General features: G+C 46.7%; 1 protein-coding gene across 6 annotated transcripts in view; it reads right to left on the bottom strand.

The window, feature by feature from the left end:
- Positions 1-3,032: 3,032 nt before the first annotated feature.
- epha3 (eph receptor A3) overlaps positions 3,033-17,081 on the bottom strand; it is an 89,811-nt gene continuing 75,762 nt past the window's right edge. For 4 of the 6 annotated variants that reach the window (XM_076039850.1, XM_076039851.1, XM_076039852.1 and 1 more), the window contains exons 16-18: positions 10,686-10,841; positions 5,378-5,649; positions 3,033-5,344 (exon numbers count right to left, since the gene is read on the bottom strand). In XM_076039850.1, coding sequence (XP_075895965.1) covers positions 5,544-5,649; positions 10,686-10,841 — 262 coding nt within the window. In that variant the 3' untranslated portion in view covers positions 3,033-5,344; positions 5,378-5,543. Of the gene's footprint in view, positions 5,345-5,377; positions 5,650-6,417; positions 6,536-10,685; positions 10,842-17,081 lie in introns of all 6 variants that reach the window. The other 2 variants (XM_076039854.1, XM_076039856.1) reach the window with 2 other exon arrangements.

Here is a 17,081-nt window from a genome sequence, read left to right as displayed (position 1 = left end):
CTATCTTCCTCTCTCTGTTTGTGTGTGTGGCCGAGATGCTGTTGTGACAGCTTGGTGCTCCCCGTGGTGTGCATGTGTACATATTAGACCCTCTTTTTGCGTGGTGTCAGCACTCCCTGAGCTTTGTGTGTGTTCTCTACGGCACTGAAGGGAAAAAAAATTCCCCCCGCCAACATTTCTTTTCTTTCTTTTTTGGAGCCTGCTCGCCTGAATGAGGGCTACAGTTTGCAGCAAAAATAATCAATGCATGCCACCCCCCCACCGCCCCCACCACCACGACTCCCCTTTGTCTCTCCGGACTCAGCCGCAGGAAGTGATCTTACAAGGACGACATCCGCTCGACTGTGAGTTTTGCAAGGCAGCGCGAGAAAGCAGCTGCACACAGCTGGAGGCCGCCGTTCACCGGGCCGGAAGCACGAGGGAGGCAAAGGGACTGAGGAGGACGAATCGTCCTGCAGAGCCGCCCTTGAAGGGAAGGAGCAGCGACGCACGGGAGCATCGGGAGGGGGCGGGAGCCACCAAAGAGCTGCACTTTAGAGCTGGTTTTGTTTGAGAAATTTAAAATATACTGTGAGGTTTTAGTAGTCAAGACGAGAAAATTTGACTCTTTGTTGAACTCGGTTAGAGAAAATTATATGATGGGAATTGGTGATTGTGAAGCGCGTTGGGAGTTATTTCTTTGGTAGATGAAAATACAGAAGCAAGAGTTTTTGCAACACAGTGGACGCCTGCTATTTATTATTATTTTATTGTTATGCACTTTTACTTGTTTTTTTACTCTGAGTTGTACTTTATTTAATCTGTGATTTTCCATTGGGTTAAATAAAGTATCAATCTATCTATCGATCTATCTACCTTGTTTGTTTTTTGTTTTGTGTTTTAGAGAAGAGAATCTATAAATTGATTTTTATTTATCCAAAATATTTGCCAGGTGAAACAATGAATGAATGAATGAATGATTGAATGACTCACTTAAGACTCAGTCAGAAGCCTGGAGAGCTGAAGACCGTCTCTCTGTCCACTCTCGCTCTCTCCACATCCACTGAAAGAGGAAACATGACATGAAAGTCACTTTTCTCTCCACTACAAACTTATTTCTTGATTTTCCATGAAAATTAAGTCTGTAACTTGATGCCCACAATGTAGGACAATTTGTGGCACTAACATTCAGACAGACAGCTTGCAGAGTTGGCAGAAATACTCATTTAAAGCATCTCCTGAAAAATGTCCCTTCTTGGTGAATGTGTAAGCGCATGCATGTCCCCTGTTGGATAGGTAGATAAGTGCACCACACACACACACACACACACACACACACACACACACACACACACACACACACACTCTCGAGTCTGAATTCTGCCGAAGGCGCTTCATTGACATTCAAGGCCAGTTACACACAGTCCAACTGTCGGAATAATCCGCAAAAAGCCGGAGCTGCATTCTGGGTGACAGCATATTTATTACCCGTCTGAAAAACAGAAAATGAATGTTACACATCACAACTTTTGTTTTCTCATTATCATCACCCTCCAAGTGGAACCACGCTGTCTTTGTGGGTTGCAGCTCAGCGAGGGAGTTTCATCAGCATGTTGCCAGGCGGGATGACAAACTGTGCTTCTTCTGCTCTCACCACAGAAACTTGAAAAGCTCTCTTCTACTCCGCACAACATTTTTGCATCTTTTGACGGGAGCCTCCTCCTCCGACCTTCCTCCTGTCCGTGGGTCCCGCCTGGATGTTTTAAGGACAGGATGCTGTGGAATACGGAATTCATTGTTTCCTCGGCTGGAGGGAAAGAGAGAGAGGCAGAGAGAGAGAGAGAGAGAGAGAGAGAGAGAGAGAGAGAGAGAGAGAGAGAGAGTCCTCTCCCCCGTGCACATCTGCCTGCGAACATCTGGACAGTGTCGCCCCTTCAACACTGAGCAGAACAACCATCTAATCTTTCCTCAGCTATAGGGGGAAGAAAAAAGGGGAAGAGGAAAAAAAAAATCAGATCTTCAGTTAGAAATTCTACATCCACTTCCACTGACAGTTGGAGAGGCTGATGTAAAACTTGTTTTTTGTGGCGTGAACACATCCTGTCAATACTGTAAAGCCAGACAAAGCTTCACTTATAAGAAACAATATTCCATACAACGTGTTGACGCACATATTGACTTACAAGTTGGCTCCTGACATTGAGGAAAGACCGAGGTCACGTTGCATCTTTCGGGAAGAAAAAGGCCCGGATTTAAGCAGAAGTGCAACCAAAAGTTTCACAATGACAAAAACAGTTTGGGATTGGGTATAATGACTACTTGCAGCGAAGGCTCAAAGTGAAATTGAAGTGGCCGTTCACTCGGGAGAAACGTTCCTCTGCCAAATACAATCAAGCTCAGATTATTTCTCATTATGTTTTTCCCCCATTTCAATCTTTTTTAAACATATTCAACTGGGTCAAATACATTCATCAAATACAGTTATTTGCAAGGAAACTCCTGGAGAATAAAGCAAATGCCTGACAGTAATCAACCCCCCCCCCCACAACACCCCTTTTATTTCAAATACCAGACAGACAGGAGGAGGAAGGCCAACCGGGTACAATTTCAGTCATTTTTGCAAAATGTAATAAATGCGTTTCTAAGTTTTTACGTGTCTTGAATATCCACCTTTGCCGGTGTTTGCTGCGCGGTATTTTGCGCACGTTCTCTGGCAAACTGCTCATCCCGCAGTAAATGACCTTTCCATGGACTCCTCTGTTTATGTTAATTGTCCTGTGAACTCGGTGATCTGAAACATCTGTCCCGAACACTATATACGTCAGTCAAATGATTGCTGACTTTCATCCTGTTGCATGCCAAAAGCCTGAGAGTATATAGAAATAAAAAAAAAGAGAAAAAAAAAATATGACATGTGATTTATGAGTGGCAGACTTTCACTTGTGATCTTTTAACCAGATGGAAGTCGCTGAGGGCGAAACGCAAGAGCCGGATTTATTTGTTGCCCCGGCGACGCCGTCGCAACCGCGGAATAAAGACACAGAAGGCGCGTCTATCGTCGTCGGTTTTTTGGAAAATATTTTGCCAAGATTTATTATAAAAATATAAATGTTTCCACTACAAATCGTTTTACATTAGTAGACAAGGCCATCTACATTTGCACACGTAAACTCTCACACAGACACGCGGGTCAGTCTTAAGACAGAAGATGAGGGATCTGGATACGGGGTGCATAAACAGTATTGCTCTCTCAGAAATCCCAGGTTTTTATAAAGTAAGTCGAAACTGAAACAGAACACTGACACATAATTTACCGTATGCTACAAAAACAAAGGGAAACATCAACATTGCGCCGTATAATGTTAACAAATAAATAATAACGTAATCAAAGTTGTCTTCTTTTGCCGTAGAAAAAAAAAACAACAGAGCAGACAAATATAATTCAAAATAAGATAAAATATAATACAGATGATTTTTGTCCCTTTTTCTTTAAAAATGTTGCACTTTTTAAATTTTTTTTATTTATCCTTTTATACATACAAGCATTTGTACAAAGAAGGATGGCCATGTACATATAGTGTGGGGGGGAGGGGGGCGGACTGTAGCGCCATCGTTGCTATCGTTATATTTTTTTCCGCGATGGTTTACATTATGTACATGCTAATTATAACACATAGCAGCAACAGCAGCATCCACAGGTAGACCAAGTTAACGGAGGACCGACGGACACACTCGGCGGGAGGGAGGTTTCCCAGAAGCACGCAGAAGAAGAAGAAGAAGAAGAACGACGACGACAAAACAGCCTCGGCCAGCACTGACGCTACGCCGGGAGCCGAGGCCATCTCCCTTCAAAGTGCTTGAATGTTTTGTACTCGACTAAGTGCTTGGAGGAAGCTTCAGGACGACGCCTCAGCACCACTTCATCAATGTGCTGAGGGATTTTTAGGAGGCGGCGCCTTGAAGCCTCTGCGGTACAACAACGATCCTCCTTCCAAGGTGCCTTCGGGAAAATCCCGTCCCGCCCGACATACGAGGTTCTAGGATACCATCTCAAAAAGCAATGATGTGTTGGGAGCGTTTGCATCTCTTCAGGGGCAACGTTCAGCGACCGTGTTAGTTCGGAAGGGCGGTGAGGCCCGCGTTAGAACACACAGGACACAAAAACAAAGTGAAAAACAAGAAAAAACAAGAAAAAACTCAAACGTGGAGCCTTGGTGATCATCATCAGGACCGACCCAACTGGAGGAGGCACTCTATGTTTTTGCACTTCACGCGGCAGAACTTGAAAACTGCTACTTCTACGAGGACGGGCGTCCTCTTGTTCCGATATTTCGATGATTTACTGACTCCGAAAACAGAAGGTCAGAGTGAGAAACTGACCCCAGATCAGCAGCAGCGCTGTACCTGATATTGAGTGGCGCTGATATTGCTGACCTGTGTCTGACGGTAAAAACTTAGTTGCAGTTTAAAACACTTCTCCCCCCCAATAAAAACAAAAGAAAATAACAACAAAAAACACAAACAGGAAGAAGATCCAAGGCCTGAATGACTGAAGTTCTTCCAGCTCTGAACCTCTCTGACAGTCTTTTCTTCTCTTCAAGGTCCGCTCCGGGTCCCTGGCTCTGCTCCAATCCCCTTGTTAGAGAATAACATCCTGAGATTTCACACGTGGGGCGTCGAGGGGTTGAGGAAACAACACGACAACTGTACAATGTCCGCTCAGGAGGAGGAACACAGGGAACGCAGACAGAAACTTCGGCGTGAGTGAGGTGTGTTATGGCCTTTTTTCACTCCCGTTTGATGCACATGTGACAAAGTTATGGTTACCATATGATGATGATGATGCTTTTTTTTAAAAAAAGAAATATTATTGAAATTATTGCTTTATGTGACATGATTAACAAAAAAGCAAATGCTATTGGTTAGAGCTACGGAGGACAAAAAAAACCCAAACAAAACCAAAAAAAAGCAACAGATGGCTTGGTTATCGTCTTAGATGCGTCCATACCAGCTGAGTTCTCTCCCGGACGAAGAGACGCTAAATGTATGCAGAAACAACATTAGTCCAGTAGGGGGTCCGCAGCCGGGCAAAACTCGCCTGCTTTCGCCTTCGCATGCAAAAGGCGACGGGAAGCGGCGGACGCCTCCAGGTTGGTGTCAGTCCAGCTGTCCCACCGCGTCTCCCTGGCCTGGTCTCCACCACCCTCCCCCCATCCCACAACCCCATCCCCCACCACCACCGTTATTTGTCTGTAAGGCATCTCGACTTGGGCCCAAAGGGACGGAGGGCCGAAGAGTCGGCGGCGTGCGTCCGGCAGACGATGGTCGTCCTCTCTTCAATCTCGACCCTCTTAGTTTTTTAGTACTGCTCCGCCCCCCCCCACCCCCCCACCCCCACCCACACCCCTCCCCCCTCCACCCCCCCCGCTGGGTTGAACAGTTTTGAACGCGATGCCGTCTTGTTAGAATGTGATTAGCAACCACACCGGACAGACAGACAGACAGACGGAGTGAGGACTCCGTTTGCTTTGTTCCGTTTTCTTCTCCAGTCGGCGTGTCTTTCTTTAAACGGGTACCGGTCCGTTCTTGGCGTGGGAATCCAGGGCTTTGAGGCTGCTCACGATCTTCTTCTGCGGCCCGACGATGGTCACTCCGACCTTCTTCAGGTCCCTGGTTTGTCGAGGGGTTGAGGGGGGAGGTGGGGGAGGGGTCAAATGAAGGGAAGGGAGACATGACGGGAGGAGGGAGGAAGACAGAGGCGTTAGCGTCGACGGATACGAGCTTCCCCCGGGCGCCGTGTCAGTCAGTCACACAGGAACTGCATTTCCCACAAGGACACTCAGCAGGAGGCGCTTCAACCCCCCACCATCAGAGAGGAGCAGACAAGCAGACCACTGACAGCCGCTGTAACGAGGCTGTCTAGCCTGGGCTACATCCCCTGTGTGTGTGTGTGTGTGTGTGTGTGTGTGTGTGTGTGTGTGTGTGTGTGTGAGACCAGCACTTGTACTACAATGCGTAGGACGTTTAGCTCAGATTCACACGTGTCGTCGTAAACGTCTTAATTAGAAGCTATTAAAGGATTAGTTACATGCAATCAAGTGGGAGATAACGAGGAGATTTGTTCAGAGCAGCTATTAGAACTCGGTGTCACATCAAATGCACACTGCAGTTAGTCGGCTCTGAGCACTGCAACAACAGCCCAGGCAAGCATCCTAAAGAGTGCAAGAAGCAGCGAATGATCATCAAATCTGACTTGTTTTTGCAATAACAGCAGCGTCTTATTAGTGGGAAAAAAAGCAGCAAGAGTTCAGGAGGCAACGTCACAAAACACACTCAGCCTCTCAGACACTGTTGGCGAGAGCCGCCCGAGCGCGACAGAGACTCGGCGGGCGGGTTAGTGCGCTCGGCTTAAACGGCGGTCTGGATTCCTTCACCCACCATCCGGAGGCCGAGGAGGTGGAGGAGAGCTGGGCATTAGAGAGTGGTGATTCCCATGGAAGGCTCCCATTCAGGGCAAGTGGCCGGCGTGACGTGGACCTCGGTCAGAACCACTCTACTGAGACACAGCCAAGCCCCCCCACACACAACCCAGAGATATTAGTCTTAGAATACATGTCCAGGGTTTGTTCAGAATCACTGTCAGAGAGACGATCGTTCAGTGGCCGTTTCAATTGATTCATTGATTGATTGGAATAATCGACAAGGAAAAACACTATTATGCTTCCCTTGGGGAGGTCTCTTTTTGAAAAGTCTGTATTTGACCTTTCATTGTTTTAAATAATGGGAACTGGTCAAATGACCAAGAAAATCAAATTCCTGATGAAGGCACTGCAGTACATTTTGCTTTCAGTCACTTTCTAGAATGGCGCAGTGGTAAGGTTGAGGCGAGGTTTGCACAATCTCGGAAGCGTCGTGGAAGTGTGAATTTAAAACAGTCAGCAGCTGATGGAAAACTGAGAAAAGAGAAGGAAAAGGATTCAGAAACTTTACGCAAGACTCGTCAGGCCTTGGACTGACTTGTCAGTGAATATCGTGAGTTAAATGAACCAGGGGATTCGCTCATTATTAGTCAGTCTAAAGCTCCAGGTGGTGACGTCTTCATCTTTCACAAATAAGTGTTTCTGGACGAGTTGGACTTTTGTAATATTGCGTTAAATAAACCAGAGCAGGACCATTGTTGCTTGATATTCATTTTTCTGGCCAGAGTTATTTTTCTTAAATAAAAAAAATGATTTATTTGGACAATTCAATTGTGGAATAACTGGAACCAGAGGTCCACAAGTGAATTTGAAATTATAGGTGGGAGATATTTGTGTGTGTGTGTGTGTGTGTGTGTGTGTGTACGTGTTTTTACTCAGACAAAGCCAGAAATACAGCTGTGGTGCATTTTAAAAAACTGTAAGGCCAAAAAAAAAACATTTTGTCAAAGGACACACTTATGTGTTGGCCACTCTGAGAATTGATCGATCCCACTGTCATTTTTTTTAATGTTTAGCAGATATAATCAGGTAGTTGAGGCAGATTTCTTTTTACATTTTTTTTTATTTTTCAACATTTTTTCCTGTTTTTCTCTTCTCGCTGCCTCACCCAAACCGCAGCCTGGAGCCTGAAGTTAAACAGCAACCCTGTGTGTCAGAGCCTGCACACTGTTTTCCCCCTCGTCCACAAAAACAGGCTCCATGTGAGTCGGGGCGTTGCACGTCAAAAAAACACAGCCTCTGATTTAGTCTAATGAGTGTTATGTCTGAATGCTGCCCAGGTAGCCATTAGCTTCGCCAAGCAGGGGTTCGCCTCTGTGCAAATTGGTCATCCCAAAAGACATTTCAGGGTGAGACGGGCTTTACTGAGGGTGCCAACGGCCCAGATTCCGACCCCACTGTGAACATTATAACTAAATATTTCTTTCACGGCGAAATATACAGTGACTCCTGTATTCATTGTCCAAAAAGAGGAACAAAACAAAAATGACCTAAAAAAACGGAGAAAGGACATAATTCCAAGACAAATTCTCCAGTAGCGCTCGTTTTAATGTGCGACTGTACGGTTAGTGTTGTAGTACTCGAGATCGGTCTTGGTCCCGAGACCACTTTTTAAGGGTCTCAGTCTCGTCTGGTCATGTCTCGGACTGGGCGCACTGGGGATTTTTGATCAATACCAGTCGAGACTCAGCCAACACCACAATGACACCACAATAACGGAAAATAATCCAGCTGCTGCCGTTTTACGCTCTGTTGGTGACACCCAGAGTGACACCCTGCCCCTTTATTCCAGGTTAATTTATTTTTTTTAATTTTATGAAGCAAAGCTTTTTTGAAAATGGTTCAAAATAGTTGGCATCATAGTTTGATATGTAAAGTCTTGGTCTTGTCTTGGTCTCAAACCCTAAATGTCTTAGTCTTGATCTCGATACTCTCTCGTCTTGATAATGTCTTGGTCTCAGTTGGTGCGGTCTCGACTACAACACTATGTACGGTAAAACGTCACTTCTAACTACTCGCGCCCGGCTTGATTGCTTTTTTTCCTGCTGGATAAAAGTAAGTTCATCAGTCCAAACGCTTGAATGCCTCAAAAGCGGGCGCCTGCTCACACACTAATCAGATGAAGAAATTGATGTGGTTCCCCTCCGCCACCACCACCACCGTCGTCGATCCGTCTTTCACCCCATCGCGAGTTAAAAAAAAAGGAGCTGAATGACTGGAGCTGATGAGTCAGCACGCCGCGGCCAAGTATGATTACTGTCCCTGGGAGGTCAGAGCGCCGCCGAGCTCTCGTGCTGAATATCAAGGACTGGATTAAGACTGTGGCGATCGATAGTTCAATCCATAGCGAGCAGGACGCGCTGCGCTGGTCTTGTAGCGGAGCTAACCTCGGCTGCCTCGGCTCCGGCCCTCACTGGATTAATAGCGGAGTGATCTAATTTAGCATCTACGGCGAAGGACGGAGGAGAAAAAACAAAACAAAAAAGCAACCGCGGAGCAGCAACACAAGGTTAATGCGACGCTCTCCATCTGCTGCCGTTTCCACTCTGTTGCTTTTCAGTGTGAATTATCATGACATTGGACTGGGCTAGGGTTAGTTCGAGTCAGGTTCGATTCAATGGGGCAGCCTCCGACAGTAGGCTATGCAAAAAGTTATTTCACTTAGCCCTCTGTTTTTAGCCACTGGGGACTTCACTGCAGGCTACAGATGCATAACATCGTTATTTCGCAGTAATAAAGTGAAATTTGCATAATTTTGGACCCTCAGTGTTTTTTTCTTTTCCCAAGGTGAGTCACTGATATCTTCAGTGCCTCTTACTTTTCCACAGCTTATTACAGATGCAAGCCAACATAGTTTGTGTCTCCACAACGTATGTCATCTGCAAAACTCGTGTTACCCGTGAAAGAGCCCAAATTCATGACAACTCAAGAGACCTATTTGGCTTCAGCACTTCTCCTGCTGACACTCTCAGCCTGCCACTGCTGTGTGCCGACTCAGCCCTCAGCTGACTGCAGCGGCGGCGGCAGCGGCGGGCGCCACCTAAGCGGCTCCGACGGCAGCCATCACGGCCAGTGAACGGCCGCTTTGATCACGGTGATTAGAAATGTCCAATTATTTACTGGGTCACATTCCACATCGGTTAAAGCGGCGGCGTGCGAACGGGTTGGTGGGTGGGTGGAGGTGGGAGGTGTGCGTGTGCAGAGGACTGCAGGGGGAGAGATGAGAGCAAAGACGACAGAAAACAGGAGTCGCTGCGACTCTCTGGTTTACACAAAGTCTGACTGAGGTTTTTGTTGTTGCATTCTATTGGACTATTTTTTGCAGATGACTTACAGGAAGTCAGTCGGCTGGTGCCAATCAGAGTCGAAAACACTGGTGCTAATTTTATCCTGTAGTTTGTTTTCTTCGCAGCATTCCGAGTCAACATAGTCAAAAACACTCAGTGTCTCACAGTGACGTCTGAGTTGTTCATCCTCCTGAAATATGGTTGTTCTTGTGCGCAGAAACACATCTGGCGTTTCCTTCACAATGACGAGGGTGATTGGCACCAAAAACCGGCTGTTGCCTCGAGTGCGTGATCAGAATTCGCTCCGGCTCACGGCGCAGTGCGCTCCTGCTGTGCAGAGTGCCTGAAATATGAATTCTTAAAGATTTGTGTCTAAAATTTTTCCCTGACAGTCTTTGTTTGATCGGCCCCTTTGTAGCTGAAGACTTCACGGTATAGACGGCGGGACGCTGCATACCTGGCTGACAGCGATGCCTTTATTTTGCCCTCTCAAAGGCCCAACCCTGCGCTTTTATCTCGTCAAACCTCCCCTTTCACTGCCTGCCTCAATAGTTTCTCTCATTCCTCTTCCCCCGTTGGCGCTCCGGCGCTATTCTGCCCTCCTTTTTCTTTCCCCCTCCGTTTCCTTTATTTATTTGTCTTTTCCTTAATGCTCTCATCTTCTAGTTTGCCTCGCTGAGACCGTGGCTAAAGGTCTGTCATTATGAATTACCCCAACTCTGATCCGGACACCTCTAGTTAGAACTCTATGGCTTCTTTTACTCCGCTGCGAACAAAAGTGAGTGTGTGTGTGTGTGTCTCTCTCTCTGTATGTCTGCTCTACACCACCGAGCGTCTCTTCAGGATTCCTGGGCCCTGCCACGGCTGCTGGGAACCTGTAAACACTGCTAACGTGAATAGGCAGGCTAGCTTACTGTGTGTGCGTCTGTGGTTGTCTTACTCAGTGGAGGTCTTGGCCAGGGTGTCGCAGGAGCTGTAGCTGACCCCGGAGAAGGCCTCTTTGCAGGGCAGAGTTCTCATTCCATCCATCCAGTCGCCCACCGTTCCCACCGAGGGGACCTCCGAGCTGCTGCGGTCCAGCAGCAAGTTGGCCGGCCTGACGGGGACACAGGTGGAAGCGGGTAGAAGCACCGTTAGAACAAATCGATGAGGGTTGTGATGTATTTTTTAAGGCATCAAATGCAAAATGAACTGCATGGAATTTCAAGATGCAAAATGTTGGAAGAATCTTTGAAAAGTGTGGTTGGACAACAGAATTGCTCGGTGTAAAAGTTCAGTAAATGTACCATTTACGTGTACAGGCAACAGTCATAAACAGTGTTTTGGTGCATTTGGGGAAATTAACAGAGCAAAATATCTTAATCTATTCAATTTGTTCAACAACTGGATGGGCCACTAGAGCAGAATCTGACATTCCTTTCTAGAGCCAAAGTGCAACAAAGATTTCATCAGTCTCGATTGGTTTCAAGTGGATCAAACTGAATTGAATCTACTGCGTCGGGCTCTCCGGCACTCCGTCAACAGGAGAGGTTGACTGAAAGGCTGCAGACCTCGGCGCTGACTGATGGCGATGAACACGTGGACAGATCAGATCAAACGATCAAAAGACTAACATAGGGAAGACAACTGCGCTAGAAGTACCTAAACGTATTTTCCTTGCTTTTTTACCAATGTGAGTCATGTTTGCTATTGTGAATAAAAAACGAGAAACAGAAAAAAATGACTCTGGTTTCAAGCAGCAGCAAGACTCGAAATAAAATGACCATGTCAACAAAAGTGGTCGCTATGACCGTTTTGTGTACACACTGCTGCTATTCTGAGTGGTACTTTTAAATAGAGTTGCAGTGGCAGTTGTGTACCTGCAGGCGCACAAGGGGAAGACGGCGGTAGCGAGCGAAGCAGGTCAAAACAGGAAAACGGGTCAATGTCCCAGTGGGAAAACTACTCATAGCCACACAAATACACTCATTAGAAAAACCAGGAAGTGCACCTCGGGCCGGCTGATTTAGAGTGGCGGAGACGTTCACAGGCAACGTTTGTTTATATGTTTTAAAATCTGGGAAATGTTACCGAGGGTTTGGGTTACCCGCTGGGAATAAATGAAAAGTGTAACTCCGAAAGGCAGCTCTTGTAAATAAATATTATAGATGTTCGTTGTGCAGCGGGGCAGCGGATGTTAAAGTCGTTACAACATCTCCGGGGAGCGACGCGGTAATCCCTCATCTACTGTCCCGCTCGCACAGCGGAGTTACTGCTGCTCGCGGCTCACCTTGGGTGTTCCGCACGACGTGCAGTGCTTTTGGCTCGATCGTCTTCTCTTCTTCAGGGTCTATTCATCCCCCGGCATGTCAGATCTGATGTTTTTCCTACACGGTCGGTGCCTCCGGGCGTCACGCGGCGCCGCGCGCAGGTTAAATGTTTTGGTAGAGCAACATACTTTCCGCAACCGGGCGGAGCTGAATGGGCCGCGTGGCCGAGGTTGAGTGCAGGGTCGGAGTCTCATCCAGCAGACGGCCCACCCCATCCCCTTACAAATCAAGTGTCGCCACTCGTTTCCTTCATCTCACGACGATGGATTCTGAACCGAAATGTAATCAAATATATCTTCTATTTCCTGCCAAAGTAAAACAGATATTGTGCGTCAGGGGAGAAAAATGTCTCTGACAAAGTAAGTCTTTGTACTCGAGAACTAAAAAACAAAAAATACCATTGCACACTGTTGGCCTGCAGGTGATCTAATTAGCCTGATGGTTGTCTTTGGACTGAGACGGTGCAATTAAAGTTCTCCCTCGAATCAAAGTGATTAGCATGAGGAAGATTTTTTTTTCTTAAGTGTGTGTCAGACCTTTCAATGATTTTGTTTTTAGAACACAAAGCATCGGCTCAGGATTTGAAAAAGCCCAAATTTCCTTTGTACTGAAAATCAATTTGTGATAAACTGGTGGTAGATGTTCGTGATAAAAGATGTCCAATCTCAGTCATCCAACAGTGCGATAACAGCTGGGCGCATATCGTGCAAGCAGAATGTGGCAAATAAAGACTTGTTGGTGTCTGTATCCTATTTTTGTATGTCTGTCACCTGGTTCTCCCTCATTTTATTTGATACATACTTCATAATAATGCACTAAGAGCACCTGCAGTTTTGCTATTTCTGTCCTTGTTTCCACTTGCCTCCAAGTGCCAGGTCCACTTTTGCTCTGCTACTTCTATCAGCGAGTACAAAGGTCGGTACGAGGGTATAAATTTAGGAGGTACAAGGGCTGATGGGTATGTTTGAGCAGACGGTTGTCATTCCTGCTTCAGACCACTCCGCCTTATTCCATCTGAGAAAGGACATCACGTTCTGAATGCCAGTAGCCTGGAAGACGAGGAGGAGGGAGCAAGAATGGGAAGACGTGCCAAACAAGAGCAGCCGAGAGAGGCTGTGGAGGAGGTGCTGCTCCAGTGATTGAGTCGTTTCCTACCAGATCAGAGCCCTGTCAAAACTGTTGGAGCCCCTCCCACCACCACCACCACCACCACCATCAGCGGGACCCCCTGGAGAGACTAGTTTTGTCGGAAAAGGAGCAAGCTGGGAGCTGAGTGGGAAGACGGCTGGTGTGAAATTGGGAGATAAAGTGTGAATCTCCCCAAAAGGAGGAAAAAACAATTCAACATTTTTGTGTTTTGTTTTTAATGCAGCATAGCAGAATAAGGGCGATGTTTATGACTTTCTTTATCGCTGGAAGAAAGAACTGGAGCAAAAAAATAATTTAAAAAAATCCATATTTGGAATGTCTTGGGGTGTAACTTTTGGGTCTGTCGAGGTGAGATTTCAGTTGTTGTTGTTTTTTGGCAGCATTATTGATCCCCTCTCTCCTTCCCCTGTACCCATTTCCTTCTTTTCCCCCTCTTCTGATCTCATCTGCTCCTCTTCCCTCTTCCTACCCCCCACCCCTCCTGTTTCCTCCTGAGAGGTAAACTGGGAATGACCTTGCCTCCGCTCCTCGTTTCTTCTTCCTCCCTTCCCCTTTGTTGTTGCGTTTTTAGCAACACCTCCAACGCTGCCAAACTCGGGAGGCTCGATGATAGGAGAGAAAACAGGGAAACAGAAGGATGCGGGAGGCGGGGGTGGAGGCGGGGGAGGGAGCATTGAGGAGAAAAGTAAAGCGTCTGTCTGAAGGCGGGGGGTGGAGGAGGAGAAGGAGAAGGTTTGAAAGCCCCTGGTGGACTTTTTGCAGTGCAGGAAACACATGCTCCAGCAGAACAAAGTATAAATACAGTGACTGCAGAAGAAAGTCTGGCTCTCCCATAGATTCCCTCCCTCTTTGTCAGTGCATCTTCAAGCCGTTTGACCTCTTGATCGCCAGGACTGCTTAGTCTCATGTGTTGAGGGCTTCTAAGGCAGCAGCAGATGCAATGGGAGGAGGGGGTGTGCAGCTTGCGCAGATACGTGATCACTGAATTCCAGTCTCATCGGGCCCTTTTTCACGATTGTTAGCAGGCGTTTGACTTTGATTCTGACACTGGGCCATTTTGCCTCCCTGCGCTTGGATGTGACGGATACGTTGCATAGCTAATCAATAGCACTCAGGTGGTCTGAGGGAGCCTATTAACTCAGGCTGATTCAAGTGTGACGTTTTGATTTGATTCTGCTGAAGCATGCACGGCTCTTACTCTTAATTTATCTCGCTAGTCAGCGTTTCAAGGCGAAGAGATTTGGCAGTTGAATAATACCGCTCAAATGAATCAATGCATTAATGCTCCACATTTGAAGCTTTTTTTTTTTTTTTTTTTTTTTTTTTAATATATATTCTTATAATTTGTTTTTGCTCTGCCTGACAAAAAAGTAAATTTGCCTTCGAAATGAATGTTTTGGACCAAAGAAAATGAGTATTCAAGAGATATTCATGAGATTATTTGTGACGTTTCTGTTCAAGGTTGAACCTGTCGAGTATCATTTGCTTTTTTTTATGATTGTTATATCCAACATTGCAAAACATAAAGTGAGCAAACGTGCAATCTAATATGTTCAGGACCCGGTATGGTATGCGAGTTGCGTTGGCAACTCCTGTCATAAATACCCAACACTTTGAGTACAAGACAAGAGTGGACGTGTTTGCAGACAGAAACTCAATATAGAACGACGTTTCACACATCGCAATGGCGTTAATGTGCCCGCTAACATTAGTATCCGGGAGCTAACGTGGCACATTTTACACAAACTGTCTGTATGTATGGCTTACATGTAATACAACCTTGCCTATGATGTCTTTTGAAAACAACAGTAGAAAACAGAAGGGAAAAAAGAGGAGGTTGTGCTGACTATGCATGTCAATCAGACACATAACCGAGACTGTGGACCCCCGACTGTCAACCTTGACCCGCTGACTCCAGACTGTCGCCGTCCACACGCAGGGACCGTCAACTCTGACCGCTTCCAACCTTTTAAGCCCCCAAAAGATGCTCCCCCACCAGGCTGAGGAGCCGTTTACACGGAGACTGATTTTTTTTGAAACCGCACATTTTCAAAAACGCTCTTGAAAAAAACCCCCCAAAAAACGTGTTTAAACGAAGCCATCTTGTAAAAAAAAGTTCCTGATGTAGTACCTATGCGAGGCCTGGTGTGGCGCCGCAAGTTAACTCCCTGAAGGCGGAAGAAGAAGAATACCTGAAGCACGTCGTGTTTAAAGAGGCAGGAGCTCGCTAAAAAACACCGTGAAAAGACGTTGAACTTCTGCTTCGAGTTACTTTAGAACACAAAGCCTTAAAAGGTACACGTTACGGTTGACTGGGAGTCGTGCCAGTAAAAGTTTGCCAACATTTTTGTCATTTAGGTTTCCTGCCTCAGTATCCCGGTCCTCTGACCATTGCTCCGAGCTCTGTGGGGGAGGGGTGGGCGAGGGGGAGCGGGGAGGTGTTCCATTAGCCAGCCAGGACAGCCCTGAGACAAATGAGGTGTGTGGAGCCGAGTGCAGCTGCTCCTGCTGTGCGAAACCGCCACCGCCGAGCGCACATTCACACAGTCACACACTCGCACACAGTCGCCATAAATCAGCCGAGGCGCCTCTGCCGGGCCGGCCGGCGCTCACCTGGTGTTAAAAGCCAATCAGGAAAATTACATGCAAACTCCGAGGGGACCTATTTTCACTTTCTTAAGAAATCATTAGTCACCGTTATGAGCTTTGACGGCTCCATAATGCCAAGGCCGTCTGCCGAGGACCCACCGCCGCCCCCTCCCTGCCCAGGCAAGTATTGACAAGTGAGCTGCCCCAGTTCCGTACTGGTGTCCCCTTCCCAACCCCCCTCCCTGTGCGAGTCGGTGGCCCCGACTTGGAGATATAGAAGGATTGAAAAATGACAAAGGGAGGAAAAGAAGATGTGATATTTGATATAATGAATAAAATGAAATTGTGTTTGTAAAAAGTGGAAAGGATGCGATGATTCATGCTGATATCCACGTAGGGCCCACCAAGGACGGGAAGCAGGAAGGCAATATTTATGCAAAGCTCCTCCAGTGCCTGGTTCAAAAAACAAACTGGAGCGCACTGAGGGACATGGACATAAAATTCCAACACACACCCACTTTCAGCCCCATCCCACCCAACTGTAACACTCAGTTACAGTGTTTAACATTGTCCTGTACGCCAGTGAAACTGTGTTCACGGAAAAAATAAAGTAAGCACCTTTTGATCGCAAAGTCAATGGTGTGTGGGCAGCAAAGTGGGAACCAGTGGACGCTCGGGTGGGTAGGCAGGAAACTATGTCAACTTTGTAGGATTTAGTGATGGAAAACAATCTAGAGTCCAGTTTTAATCACCTCAGTCTTTCATTAATTCACTTTGAGCAGCGTGCAAACTGATTAACTAATGTGTGTGAGGTTTTCCTCTATTTGGACCGTTGCGGTTGTTTAAATGTGGACTCATTTCAATTTTTCTTTCCATTTCCGCCTCGTAAGTTGCTCTGAAATCTTTCAAAACTTGATGATGATTGTGATTATGATGATTGGCGATTGGAAAGACTTTGTGTTTGCCCAGTTGTATCTAAATTTCCTTGGAAGCGGTGGAGCCACACGGTGACACCTCACACAGCTGTCTGGGGTGTTGTGGGTCTGTTTCCTGCTCATCGTGCCGTGCGGAAATGTTGAACAGCTGCTAATCCAACATCAGCGCTGCAGCCACCACTGTTGACTTTGCAGCCGCTTCCTGTTTTGGTCACAACTAAACTCTCAGCTCCTGCCTCCTCCTCCTCCTCCTCTCCTTGAAAGACACTGATTGGTCCTCCTGGACTTTTTGCGTGGAAGTCTTGGCGTTCACAGATAACACAGATGGGGGTGAAGGGCGGTTTATTTCAATAC

This window comes from Nelusetta ayraudi, unplaced genomic scaffold (genome assembly GCF_046127955.1).
Source record: "Nelusetta ayraudi isolate G7.1 ecotype Tasmania unplaced genomic scaffold, CSIRO-AGI_Nayr_v1 ptg000060l, whole genome shotgun sequence".
Taxonomy (NCBI): Eukaryota; Metazoa; Chordata; class Actinopteri; order Tetraodontiformes; family Monacanthidae; genus Nelusetta; species Nelusetta ayraudi.
Note: the sequence above shows the minus strand (reverse complement) of the source record. Positions and strands in the feature narration are given on the sequence as shown.